General features: G+C 40.9%; 2 protein-coding genes across 6 annotated transcripts; one reads left to right on the top strand and one right to left on the bottom strand.

Moving 5' to 3' along the window:
• Nucleotides 1-154: 154 nt before the first annotated feature.
• LOC115737729 (probable ADP-ribosylation factor GTPase-activating protein AGD14) lies at nt 155-7929 on the top strand. The gene is made up of 13 exons (XM_030670030.2): nt 155-617; nt 776-837; nt 1819-1906; nt 1987-2048; nt 2125-2221; nt 2665-3114; nt 4161-4847; nt 5026-5160; nt 5231-5347; nt 5446-5538; nt 6129-6258; nt 7255-7300; nt 7597-7929. The coding sequence occupies exons 1-13, from the start codon at nt 522-524 to the stop codon at nt 7649-7651; spliced, it is 2118 nt and encodes a 705-aa protein (XP_030525890.2). The 5' UTR covers nt 155-521; the 3' UTR covers nt 7652-7929.
• Nucleotides 7930-9189: 1260 nt separating this feature from the next.
• Nucleotides 9190-11989, bottom strand: LOC115737735 (F-box protein SKIP24). Of its 5 annotated transcripts, XR_007199197.1 has the most exons (7): nt 11579-11989; nt 11313-11486; nt 11022-11184; nt 10770-10917; nt 10575-10691; nt 9332-9414; nt 9191-9241 (listed from the first exon to the last, which is right to left on the bottom strand). XR_007199197.1 is itself a non-coding variant. In XM_048282235.1 (6 exons), the coding sequence occupies exons 1-6, from the start codon at nt 11956-11958 to the stop codon at nt 9386-9388; spliced, it is 1011 nt and encodes a 336-aa protein (XP_048138192.1). In that variant the 5' UTR covers nt 11959-11989; the 3' UTR covers nt 9190-9385. The 5 variants fall into 5 exon arrangements, 3 of the variants coding, with proteins under 3 accessions (XP_048138192.1, XP_030525909.2, XP_048138191.1); XM_048282235.1 differs by having other exon boundaries at nt 9190-9414; XR_007199198.1 differs by lacking the exon at nt 10575-10691.

The raw sequence follows: 11989 nt of genomic DNA, 5'->3' as shown, positions 1-11989 counted from the left end.
CAAATCGGCACATGTGCTACCGATGGTCCATCAAATTGACTTGAATCAAATCATTAGTTTAGTCGGTAAACACATCTGCAAAGCTTACGTGAAATAGATAAAAACTGTAGGACGACGAGTTTAAAAACGACCGAAATTGTCGTGCGGCATGAAATAAATTAGAAGGAACGAACTCTCGAGCCACGGCGTACGGACTGTCTCTCTCTCTCTCTCTCTCTTTGGGCTGTCATCGTTATCGAGCACGAGCTGATTTCGAGTTCGTTCCTGTTCCTCCATTGCAGCTCTCGAGAAATCCCCCCTTGGAGCCCTAGGCCTCCGCCTCGGATCAACGGCTGAATCATCTCCGTCTGTCTTTCTTGCGCTTCGTCCTCGGAGGATAAGCTTATTCTTGGTTTGATTTTAACTAGGTTTTATCGGGGTTTCCGAGGGAATTTGATTCGAATTTGGTGAGGCCTAGGGTTTGAATTTTTCCTTTTTTCGCTTTCGTGGGGGGGTCTTGTCGGGAGGGATTTGCTTGAGAAATGGGGAGCAGAAGAGAAGAAGAGCGGAATGAGAAGATCATCCGAGGCCTCATGAAGCTGCCCCCAAATCGGAGATGCATCAACTGCAACAGCTTGGTGAATTTTTAGTTCTCTGCTTGGCGTTTTCAGTGCAATAACTGCTCCTTTTTTCTAGTTGTTCATCTTAGGTTGCTCTTGGTTTGCTAATAATAGGGAAAAAACAAAGGCGCAGGTCAGTGGTTTTGCTGATCGCGATCTGTGTATTCTCTGTGCAGGGTCCTCAGTACGTTTGTACAAACTTTTGGACTTTCGTCTGCACGACTTGCGGTGGAATACAGTGAGTAGTTCTATTGCTCTTAACCCTCTTGTATTTTCACGCCTGGCATTTTCTGGTTTGCTGTGTGCATCAGTTAGTTCCCCAATTCCAGGAAGTAAGTAACTATGTGAACTGAGTTGGCTTTTCGTGGTGGTGAACTTTATAAGTTTTCTCTTCATGGATGAGAGCAGAAAAGAAGCTGAAAGCCCAGTCCTGCACTTTTTGCTTCGATGGTTGGTATTTAGCCTTTTCTGTGGGAATCTTGGCTGGAAAAGAACTTCAGCTCTGTTGGGTCCTCTCTTAAGTATTTTCACATTACTTTTTTGCGGGAGATGTTGAAGTATGTTGCCGGTTCAGCGATCACTTCACTTATGCATCTGGTGGTGATTATAGTTTTATGCCATTAGAAACTTGAGGATCAAGATATTTCACAATGTGATAGTGCTTCTCGGAGCGCATTAACTGCTTCTGCAATCAGCGTTTTGGCAATTCGAATTTAATTGTATGGATTATGAAATTCAATCAGATTACCGATTGTGGTGATTTAAGGTGGGTTTTTGTTTAAAGACATTGTTTCTGTACTACATGGCCAGTGAAATAGGACATCTGTGCTATTTATTCCGTCTGCTCATGGTTTTTCTTCCCAATCTTTTCCATGGATTTTGACAATTGAAGATTTTCCTGGAGAGTAGGCAGATTCTCCAAATATTCATCTGTAGTAAATCTTAAGAACAAGTGTAGAAGGGTTGATCATCATGCTATAACACGTGCTGATGTTTCTATTCTATTTAGTTGCTTACTTCATATTCCCTGCACTTTTCAGTTATTTGATATATGCTAAGAAATCATATTTAGTCTTTCTAATTTATGCTTCTTGTGGCATGTGTCTTAGCATTTTTTCTTGGATTTTGGCATCTTTGTCTTGTATGACCAGCATTGTGTGATTTTGAGCTTGTGGGTTTCACATGTGTAGTCTGACTCCAGCTCTGTCATGTCAAACAGCCGCGAATTTACTCATCGCGTAAAATCTGTCTCCATGGCGAAGTTCACTTCCCAAGAGGTTGAAGCGCTTCAAAATGGTGGTAATCAGGTAAAGAGACTCTCTCTTATGTGCACTATTATCCACTATCAGAGTAATGATATTGGATATGATACTCGATGTGTTTGCAGCGTGCAAGGGAAACGTATTTGAAGGATTGGGATTCACAAAGACAGAGATTGCCTGATAGCAGGTTGACCTGATGTCTGCTAGTCACTGAGTGCCACATCATGGATAACATCTTAACACTTCTCATTTTTAAATTGCAGCAAAGTTGATAAGGTTCGGGAGTTCATAAAGTCTGTATACGTGGATCGAAGATATGCTGGAGGAAAAATGTCTGACATGCCTCCAAGAGATATGCAGGTTGCCTTGTCAAGAATATTCTGATTATGATGTTTTTGGCTTGTTGTGGTTATTTAGAGTGGTCGATGGTTCTGTGTGCCCAAACTTAAACCTCTAATAAGCTGAATTTGTTCATTGGAAAACCATTTCATCTTCCTGAAAGGAATGAATTGGAAATGCACTGTGAACTTTATTCAATTCTGCCTTACATCCTGAAAATTTCCATGGTATGGCCTTCATAAGGGTGAATGAGAATGTTACAACCATCACCATGTATGTCAGAAAAAGAAAGGAGAATAAATCAATTGAAGGATGCTGAGGATTTTCTCTTTTGTTCCCTTGCCTTCAGTGATATAATTCACTCAGCCATATTTCTGGATGTTTAGTCTACCTCTTTGAGTTTACATTACTTAATTTTCTGGACAGCAGATAATCTTACAAGATCCCTGACTGAATTTTGACAGAGCATGAGAAGCCGTGAAGAAGAGACGAGGCGTGCCAGCTCTTATCATTCTTACTCTCAGAGTCCACCTTATGACTACCAATATGAAGAACGTCGGTATGGCAGGCAAGGTGCTTCTCTCACAAGAAAACCTGGTTCAGATAGAGGCCTATACGAAGGGAAAATCTCCAGTCTGATCTATAGTCCAGGACATTTAAGTGAGCGTACGAATGAGGATAGATTTGCAAATGAAGGTTCTGCTCCCAGGGTCTCAGATTATTCTGTTTCCAGCGGAGGTGATCCGTTCAGATCTGATGCTCAGTCCCCAAATTTTCAGAAGGACAGTGAATTTGGTAGTCCACAGAGACATCTTTCGAGAGATTTTTCAGGGAATAACCTGAGTCGTCAAATGTCAAATAAATCTCGAGAGGCACATGTCCGAAGAGATGCCAATGGGATACCCCATCCTCAGGTTGTAGCTAAATAAATTTGTTGCATTTGTAGAAAGTTGCCAGTTGCTGTGTGTCAACTTTCTATTGCTTGACATGACTTGTTTTCGACTTCTTTCTTGTTGTGACATTGTTAGTCAGATGATTCCTGGCCAACTAAAGTTCTAGAATCTGGTGAAACGACTTCTAGAAAATTTCTTGCACAATGGCAAATCAGCTTTTGTAATTGCATAGGTGCATGACCTCTTGCTTCCGATGTTTGTTGATTAGGGTTCTTAAAGTTTCAATTAACTGTGTGGAGTCCTGTAAACATTATGATTGTGCGAATTTTAGGTGTAGTTTTTACAATACCAATATGCTTATAACGTAAAGATGTATCTAAACAATTTCCCACAATATATTTAAGGCTTCTTGACTGTGCAATGCATAAATTAGGTATTTCATTCCACACGAGGCTTTTTTTAATTAACTTTTATTCCTGTCTCTGGTGGAACTTGTAAGAATTTTTTGTTCCCTGAACAGTAAATTCGAGGATGATGTAGCATTGGAATGCATGTGACTAATTTGCATTATTTATTGTTGTTTTCTGCTATAGCCATCTAGAAATCTATGTGAGAATATCTGCCAGTATATTGTTTGCCAGATAGAGGAAAAAGATATAACTAGAATGCATCCATCTCAATGGAAATGGGTGCATTAAGCTTTCCCTTTCCTACAATGGAATCTATTACTCTTAATCTCAACATGGGCACTGCAGCTGTTGGTATCTATTGATTTCTGTAGGTAGTTCTTTATTAAGCTCTACTGAGCAAATGCTAGAGATTCCTTTTCCTTTAAAATTATATATATATATATATATATATATATATATATATATATAAGTAGAGAGAGAGAGAGAGAGATGGATGGACATCGTTTGCATAATGTCTTTACTTTGAATGTTGGTCGTGTAATATGTCCTCCAGCATTTTAAGTCATATTTTGTATGTTGCTCAATATTTGCTGCTTGTTTAAAAATCTGGAACTGTTTTTTCAATTATCTGACTGGAAATTCTCTCTTTATAAACAGAGAACTGCATCATTAGGAAGCTTTGGTTCATTCGATAGCAACTCTGTGTCTCTCCAGTCATTTAATTCAGGTAGTTTAGCGGATTTGATTTCTGAGCCTGAGATTTCTGGGAATCACCCAGACAAAATGCCTAGTTTTCCAGTGTCGACTGTTTCTCGAAGTTCAAGTAACGTAGACCTATTCAAGCCACAACTGGCTCCAGAACCAGTTTATTCTGAAGCCTCAACTGTTGATTTGTTCAAGGGAGCCGCCACATCAACGGCTCCATCTCTAGATCTTTTTCAATTACCCCCAACACATGCAGCTTCATCTACATTACAACATCAGACCCCTCAAGCACCTCTTTCGACGTCTTTGGATTTGTTTGCTGATTTTCCACAGCATCAATCAGATGTGACCTTGGATAGCAGGGTACCTGAGCTGTCAGAGCCCAAAAACGAAGGATGGGCAACATTTGATTCTCCTAATCCCACTCTCTCTGCTCTAGGGAATAACAATTCAACTCCTGCCTTAATTTCTAATGACGGAGGTTCTGAGAAATTTGTTCCCTTTTTGTCTTTTGATCCAAACATGGATTGGCATATGTCTCAAAAAACTAGTTCTCAAGATCTTCCTTCATCGGTACCAGATCTGTGGCATGGAGGTCTTGAGAATAGTCAAGTGTCCACCACCACATCCAGCACTCAGGTGAGATGTACTATCTTACGTGATTATTCCATAAGCTGATTTTTTGGAATAGGTGATTCATGGTTATTTTCTATTATCTTATTAAAATGCTGTGATTTCCATGTTCGTTTATTTTACATAGCAGTCAATGATGTATAGTGACGTAACGATCCACCCTTGCTTTTATTTTTCAAACTAGCCATGGAATGCGTTTGGAGAATCTGCTGAACACCTTCCTTCTGAAAGTGTTGAGCAAAATAGGGAGACACAAGTAGTCACCCATCCTCCTCCATCAAGTGTTGATCATCAGTACTTGGACTTCAAAGCTTCACAGGTTTCCGATCTCCTGTAGCTATGTCAAACTTAATGTCCTCAGTAAAATTCTGAAATTATTTTGTCTGTAGGACTCGAAAGATTATGGGCTATCGCTGTCCACATCTGATGCTGGACCTCCAGGTCCAAGTGTGCAGTCAAATTTAATCATGGGGACGTCATGCAACCCTTCAAGGCTCTCTCTCATGGTCTGTAGTTTTCATCGAATATCAGTTGCATGTTGCGGTCTCCTTTTTCCATTTTGCTTGCCTTTCAAATTTATGTTATATATTATGGAATTTCTTAGGTGGAGACCTCAGCACATGGATATGCAACTGGTCATAAATCAACAAACCCATTTGATCTTCCATATGATTCTCATCTGGAACAAAGCAATGTGGTGAGTCATGGAAGTTCTGAACACGATGCGGCATATTTCTGGTTTCAACTGTCATTTGCTCTTTTATTTTATTTTATTTTATTTTTGCATCGTTAGCTTTGGAGTTCACATGTGGTATACTTGGTGACGCCCTTAATTTTTTGTCACGTTGGTGGTTGTGACTCTTTTCAGTCCTGTATAAAGTCTGAACTTTTTTATCGCTATCTGAGGCTAGTGGCACACTATAGCTGGGTGTTTTGTGTTTTCTGAATCTCTGGGAGCTTGAAAGCAAAATGTATCCTCCTCAAATTACTTGATACGATGCTTGAAAGAGCAGTTCATGAATTTAACAGAGCACGTTTATCACCATAAGAACAGAAACTCACTGTTGGTTCTTAGGTATTGTTACATGAAATAACTATTGCAAGCTCTTCCAAGAGATGAAACTGGGAAACCATCCTGTCAACTGGCTATTGCAAACATCGGAAAAAGAAAAAAGAACAGATACTACAAATAAAAGTGAAAGGACATAACGGTTTTACTGTCATCAATTTGATTAATAAGGGATGTTTCTCTGGTGTCTAATTTTGGGCTTGTTCTGTGCGATGCAGTTCTTGGACATGAGCTCATTGCAAGCTGCACTGCCTAGTGCCAATCTGTCATCCACCTTACTTAATGGTGTAAACGAATCTTGGTTTCCCCAGAATCCAGTGACGCCTTATGTTCCGGTTGCTTCACAAGGTGAATTTTTATGAAACTTTTTTGTCAGACTGTATTTACCTTTCAATTGGAGTTTTTGGCCTGCCCAGAATGACATAGGTGGGCCGGAAAGCCAGTCCTCAAAAGTGGCATGCTACAATATTCTTTTGTGGCTTTGTAATCTATAAGCCCCCAGGCTTGGGATTTTGAATTGTTCTCAACATCTTCCTGCACTTACCAATGGGCTGCATGCCCACGGCTGATACTTGTTCACGGTAGTGATTTTCCACGTCCCAGTCCTTGTTTTACTCTTAACTTTGCCCCTGGAGTAAGCAATTCTTAGCCTGTACTTAAGTCATGTACAACAATGGGAAATCGACTTATTTCTGATTTGTTGTCCTTAAATTGGAGATGCTCTTACCGTTATGACTATTTAATGGTCTGCAGGTGACTTTGTAGTACTTTTTTTCTTTTTCATTTTTGTTAAAAATCACGATTCTTTTGTTGTATTAAGCCACGGCGTCTTAACATTTTGTAGATCTTATTTGTGTCGTGTATAAAATAATTGTGATAAACCATGTACAATCCTAAATTATCAAAACAATCTTCAACTTCACTTCCCATATAATTACCATCCTCACATTTTAAACTCTTCCATCATTATATGCAGTTTTTACAATGGATTTCAAGTTGCATTTTTCAACCACACATATTTTACTAAATTACCATTTTATTTCCCAAACCAAAATAAAAAAAAAAAAGGTTTGCTCAGTTTGATAAACTCACCACCATGTCTACCCCTCTTCACTGTGCATGCCGCTGACTTTTGGGCTTACCCCATACCTGTTGTCCTTGTGGTGCCTCTACAAATCTTAACACCCGACTAAAGCTCCATCTTTATCAATCAATGATTGAGATTTGTTTAGGCACCAATGGGAGTAACAAGTGAGAGAGGATCCATGTCCAAATTGAGCAACATATACTGGGTTGATTGGTTCCTACTTCTGAATTCTGATGTTATGGTCTAAAATTTTGTAGGTGGCCTAGCATTCATGGCAGGGCAAGCACCAAGCTCTCAGATACCGTAAGTGGTCTTGTTGATATTCGTTATCACATGAGAGGACATAATCATGGCATCACATTGCAAATCTTTGCTACCAAAGTTTTTCATCAATATAGATGAGTACTGAAATTGTTCAAATTTTCATGATTTTAATGGAGTGACAAATTTTTTGACCGAAAAGAACAAAAAGGTTTCATATATTTAGCCTAGAGATTTGACTCTTGATGGTCATGATTGTTCTCTAATGGTGAAGACAAATATCTCCTTTATTACACTCTTTATTATCAACTCAATAGTCTCGTGTCATTGTCTTCCAGGAATGTGCCAACACAGGGGCCTGTTGCTTCTATTGGAGGAAATCCCTTTGCGTGAGCATCCATGCCGTGGAACTAAATCCGCACCGAGTTTTTTCCACAATCCTTTGTATTCGTAGCTAGCTGTTTTTGTCGTAGGCAGGAATGTGTATTAGTGCCTTCTTTTCTCTTTTTTAGATTCTAGAACAGTTGGCTGCTGGTTCATGAGATCCTTTGTGCGAGAAATTAATCTAGTGCTGTTGCCATATTCGTTATTCTGTTGATTGTGGGTCACGGTAATCTAGTGGATTGTATACTTTGCCTTTGGTTTGACTTGTATTTATCCTTTTGGTCAAAGACTTGTGATGAATGTTCGGTGCACACATTCTAGTCCCCCAACATGTCGTCGGAACCATCAGTGGTTGTTCGGAGTCTCCCAACCCATCCGTAGTTTGAGGCACATCTTTCGAGTAGTGATGCAGGTTAATTCGCTATGCTCGTGGTGCCTCGGGATGTGGGCAGGGTAGCAATTGAATCGATGGCGAACAATAGTGGTTCGGCTGAATGACGTCAGTTGATGGACTGCAACTTCTTTTCATCCCTTTGAATCAAGCTAGGCTAAGTCATCCAGTCAAAAGGAATCCAAGGACACGCGAGCAAAATAGAAGATTAGAGTGAAATATGGAGTCTCTCCCATTGAACAAATGACGTGTATAGAGAGTGTGTTGAAGCATCTTTCTTTTAGCTTGAGCGCCTACGTTAGTTTTCTCTAAGCTGTAGGTGGGCAGATCGTAGCATCAGACCATAAAAATCAATTTTTTAAGCGTCTGCTTCTCTTCTTGACCTCTCTTCCGGGTGAATCTGTGTAAATTGTACGCACATCAAATGTATTTTATGCAAGCCATCCAGGGATAAAGGAGACTGACAAGGAAGAGACGTTGAAGGCATGGGGACTATTGTCTGTACAAAGAACATCGAGCCTTCTCGAAAAAGCGAATATGCATATAGGATCATCGAACTGAAAAGAGATGTTCGACCCAAAAAAAAAAAAAAGGAAAAACATAAAGAGATGGTCTACAACAAGAATTAAAAAGGACGATGACAATGTCCAATTTTATCTCGAGCCACCGATTTCACCACGTGCTGCGCTGAAGCTTGCAACGAATGTCTGCTGCTGAATTATTGTGACCATCTCATCTCCAATACAGACGACGCCAATTGCCAAACATAACGAAGCACAATATCAATACCAACCTACAACTTTTCTCAATCTTTAGATGCATTTTATTTTAAGAAAAATGAATGATTTGATAATATTTTCCTAAAAACAATCGCTTGTGTCGCTAACAGCAATGAATGATCGAAAAGTATCTTAATCATCTCTGTAATGCTTAAACATAAATTTCTGTGGATAATGAAGATATTTCTCATTGACTAATTATTTCACGAAATACAAGCGATTATTTTTAGGAAAATATTTTTCAAATCAATCATTTTTCGTGAAACTAAACGGAATTAGTCATTTCCTCAATTTGCTTCTCCCGGAGAAAAGTTCATTGAGTGGCCGTCACTTTTGTGAGCCAAACAACATTCTTATGGCAATCCTGGCTTCGGAAAAAGTTCACCAACTTCGCAGATCCAATTGGTTCTCATTTCAACCCGCGGATACCTTAATGCAAACATGACTGATTACATCTCCTACAGTCAGGTTTACCAGTTTGGCTCAAGGTAGCCTCGTCGTTGCCACAAACCAAAGTGCCTTGAAATCCTCATTGCAGAGCCTCAGCATGCTGATTAAAAACACCCTATCATCTTACGATGTTTTACCCAGTTTACCACAACCTGAACAATAAGTTTACAAGTCATTCTAGGCCAAATGACAAGAGAGTTATGTCCAGTGCAGTGGCATGCATGAGGAAAAGAAACCCAAAAAAATGGATTTGGATGACATATCTAGCTTCAACACTGAAAGTGGAAACATATGGAAGTAAAAGAGCTAATATAGAAGAGACATCATTTAAATACCACCTCAAGCATGAACAAGAATTTGTGCATCAGTAGGCCAAAAAACGATCATCTTTATAACTGAGATCCAGCTTAAGCTGCTATAACACACATCTATACTGTGTACTGATTAAGAAGGAACCGAAAAGCAGAGTGATTGAGCAGATGACTTGACCTGGTTCATTTAAGCCAACTTATGATCCACTGTTCATGAAAGACAAGACAATATTATAACAAGACTACTACACTGCCGGGCTAGCTAGCTTCTCCACTTGCCAAGAGAGCTGTCTTTGGATTCAAACATGTATAAATCAACTTTATTACAGACGCCCCCTTCCAAAAGGCAATGTTAGGAGACTACTGAACCAATGCTAGCGCAGGTCACCGTTACCATCCATCAAGTGACCGTACTATCTAAGTCTTCACCATACCAACATTCCAGCACCCAAATAAAACCCATGGATGTGAGATCATTTCCACTAGTCGACATGCTATAAAACCAGTTAGGCATTGATTTCATTAGGCTACACACACACCTGGATGTCTACTCAAATCTAAGCAGTGCGAGGATCATGGAGGTTAACTTCTCCATCGCAGCAACAGTTATTATCACAAACCCATTCCAACTAGACTCCCAATTAGAACTATTATTATATTGGCTTCACATTAAAGGGGTGACAACCTATACTGCTATGTCATTATGTGATCATGACAAAAAGCAGATTGGCTGATTAGGGTTGCATTCCATGCTGCATACTGTTTTTCGGACGCAGGACAACTAATATCCAACCAGTCGGTGATTTATTTGGCCACTAATCAGATTTCACACCTCATAAAATCTAAAAACATCAAAATTGGCCTCAGGGAGTGACAAGGCTTAGTGCAAGTACCAAAACCAAAAAGCCAAGTGTATCTGGGATGGAAAAATCTCTCAGCTTCAACTTTGAGCACAAGTTATGCTTAAGCTTAAATATCACAGCCCCCAAAAGCACCCTCACCTGCAGATATCCCGAATGTACTGCTCCCTTTGTGGCCAACTCTAGGGTCATACATAAGGCATGTAGTTCGAAAGCAAGATAAGCACATAGATGAACGTAAACAAGAAATAGGCGATGCCGCTATGCACAGTAAATCAGTAAAAGGTAGCTGATGATCAAATGAGTAGTAAAGGACATGAAGATGGAAGCCAGAACCTTTCACATCTATGCATCTCTTGATCTTCTTCCTCATACTACTAGAGCCGCCTAAAATGGAACTTGTTCGCTCACAACTCCGCAAAGGATGATACGCAATTGACTCCAACTCCCGCTTTGCTGCATCAAGCCTTCTCCTCTCCTCTTCCTATCAAAAGACTAGTTAGGAGGACCATTTCATCCCTCCCCCCCAAACCCACCCCCTCCCAAATAATCCATCAAATTACAAGTAATGGGTACTCAAAAACTCACATAAGACTTGCGCAACATGGCAATTTGTTGCTTGCAGAGCCTAAACTCCATGTCCACCGCACTGATTCGAGACTCGACAGGCACGGCACATTGAGATACTATCTGCTTTTGCTTCCCCCTAACAACCTCAGGCTGCCACACATTCAAAGCCACCGAGGCTTGCCTGATCAATCACACCAGCGATGATCACTGTAATCTACCTCATCATGAACGATGCGTACATGCATACAAGCACTGATCAATTAATGGCGTCACCACAAGAAGAAGAAGAAGAAGAAGAAAAACCCTCACCTGACCTTATGCAAATTCGACAATTCAGAAGCAGAGGCCTTGAGCTTGTCGGTCTCTCGCGCCAGAGAAGCCTCGATGTCTCGAAGCCTCCTGAGGTGCTCGGAGATTTGGCTCTCCTTCCTCATCACGGCCCTCCTGTGAGCCGCTCTCTTCTTCTCTCTGTCCCTCTCGAACCTTTCCCCCACCAAGAAACAGAAAAAGATAACGCCGACGGACCGAAGCAGGAAAACAGAATCGCAACCTCCATGTTAGAACGCAAACGCTACCTGATTTGGTACAAGATCTTACACGAAGGAGAAGAAGAAGACGCGGAGGACGAAGATGATTGAGAGGTCGGAGGGAAATCGGAGGAGAGGAGGTGGGACCAGAGAGAGTCCTCCCGGGAGAGTCGGCGGAGGCGTCGGCAGGAGATCGAGACGCAGCAAAGCTCTTTGTAGCTCAACGATTTCGTGGGGCTTTTGACGCCAACCTCGAGGATGTGCCTCCACAACTCATCCGGTAGAAAAGCCGCCATTTTTCCTTCGGAAGCGTCCGTCGCGGTCGACCAGAGAACGAAACTAGAAGAAGAAGAAGAAGAAGAAGAGGAGGAGGAGGAGGAGGAGGAGGAGGAGGAAGCTCTTGGACTTGGGCTCTGGACCGACTCCATTCACCCGGTAACGGGCCTCTAGAACAGAAAT

Source organism: Rhodamnia argentea, chromosome 7 (assembly GCF_020921035.1).
Source record: "Rhodamnia argentea isolate NSW1041297 chromosome 7, ASM2092103v1, whole genome shotgun sequence".
Classification (NCBI taxonomy): domain Eukaryota; kingdom Viridiplantae; phylum Streptophyta; class Magnoliopsida; order Myrtales; family Myrtaceae; genus Rhodamnia; species Rhodamnia argentea.
The sequence above is the reverse complement of the archived record's forward strand: the minus strand, read 5'-3'. Positions and strand labels throughout refer to the sequence as shown.

Excerpts from the sequence above, each read along its gene's own strand:
- LOC115737729 (XM_030670030.2), top strand. The coding sequence starts at position 522 with ATGGGGAGCAGAAGAGAAGAAGAGCGGAATGAGAAGATCATCCGAGGC. Across the intron at positions 1,907-1,986 it reads TTCAAAATGGTGGTAATCAG|CGTGCAAGGGAAACGTATTT; the intron begins GTAAAGAGACTC and ends ATGTGTTTGCAG. Across the intron at positions 2,222-2,664 it reads TGCCTCCAAGAGATATGCAG|AGCATGAGAAGCCGTGAAGA; the intron begins GTTGCCTTGTCA and ends GAATTTTGACAG.
- LOC115737735 (XM_048282234.1), bottom strand. The coding sequence starts at position 11,958 with ATGGAGTCGGTCCAGAGCCCAAGTCCAAGAGCTTCCTCCTCCTCCTCC. Across the intron at positions 11,185-11,312 it reads TCGAATTTGCATAAGGTCAG|GCAAGCCTCGGTGGCTTTGA; the intron begins GTGAGGGTTTTT and ends GTGATTGATCAG. Across the intron at positions 10,692-10,769 it reads GAGATGCATAGATGTGAAAG|CATCGCCTATTTCTTGTTTA; the intron begins GTTCTGGCTTCC and ends TGTGCATAGCGG.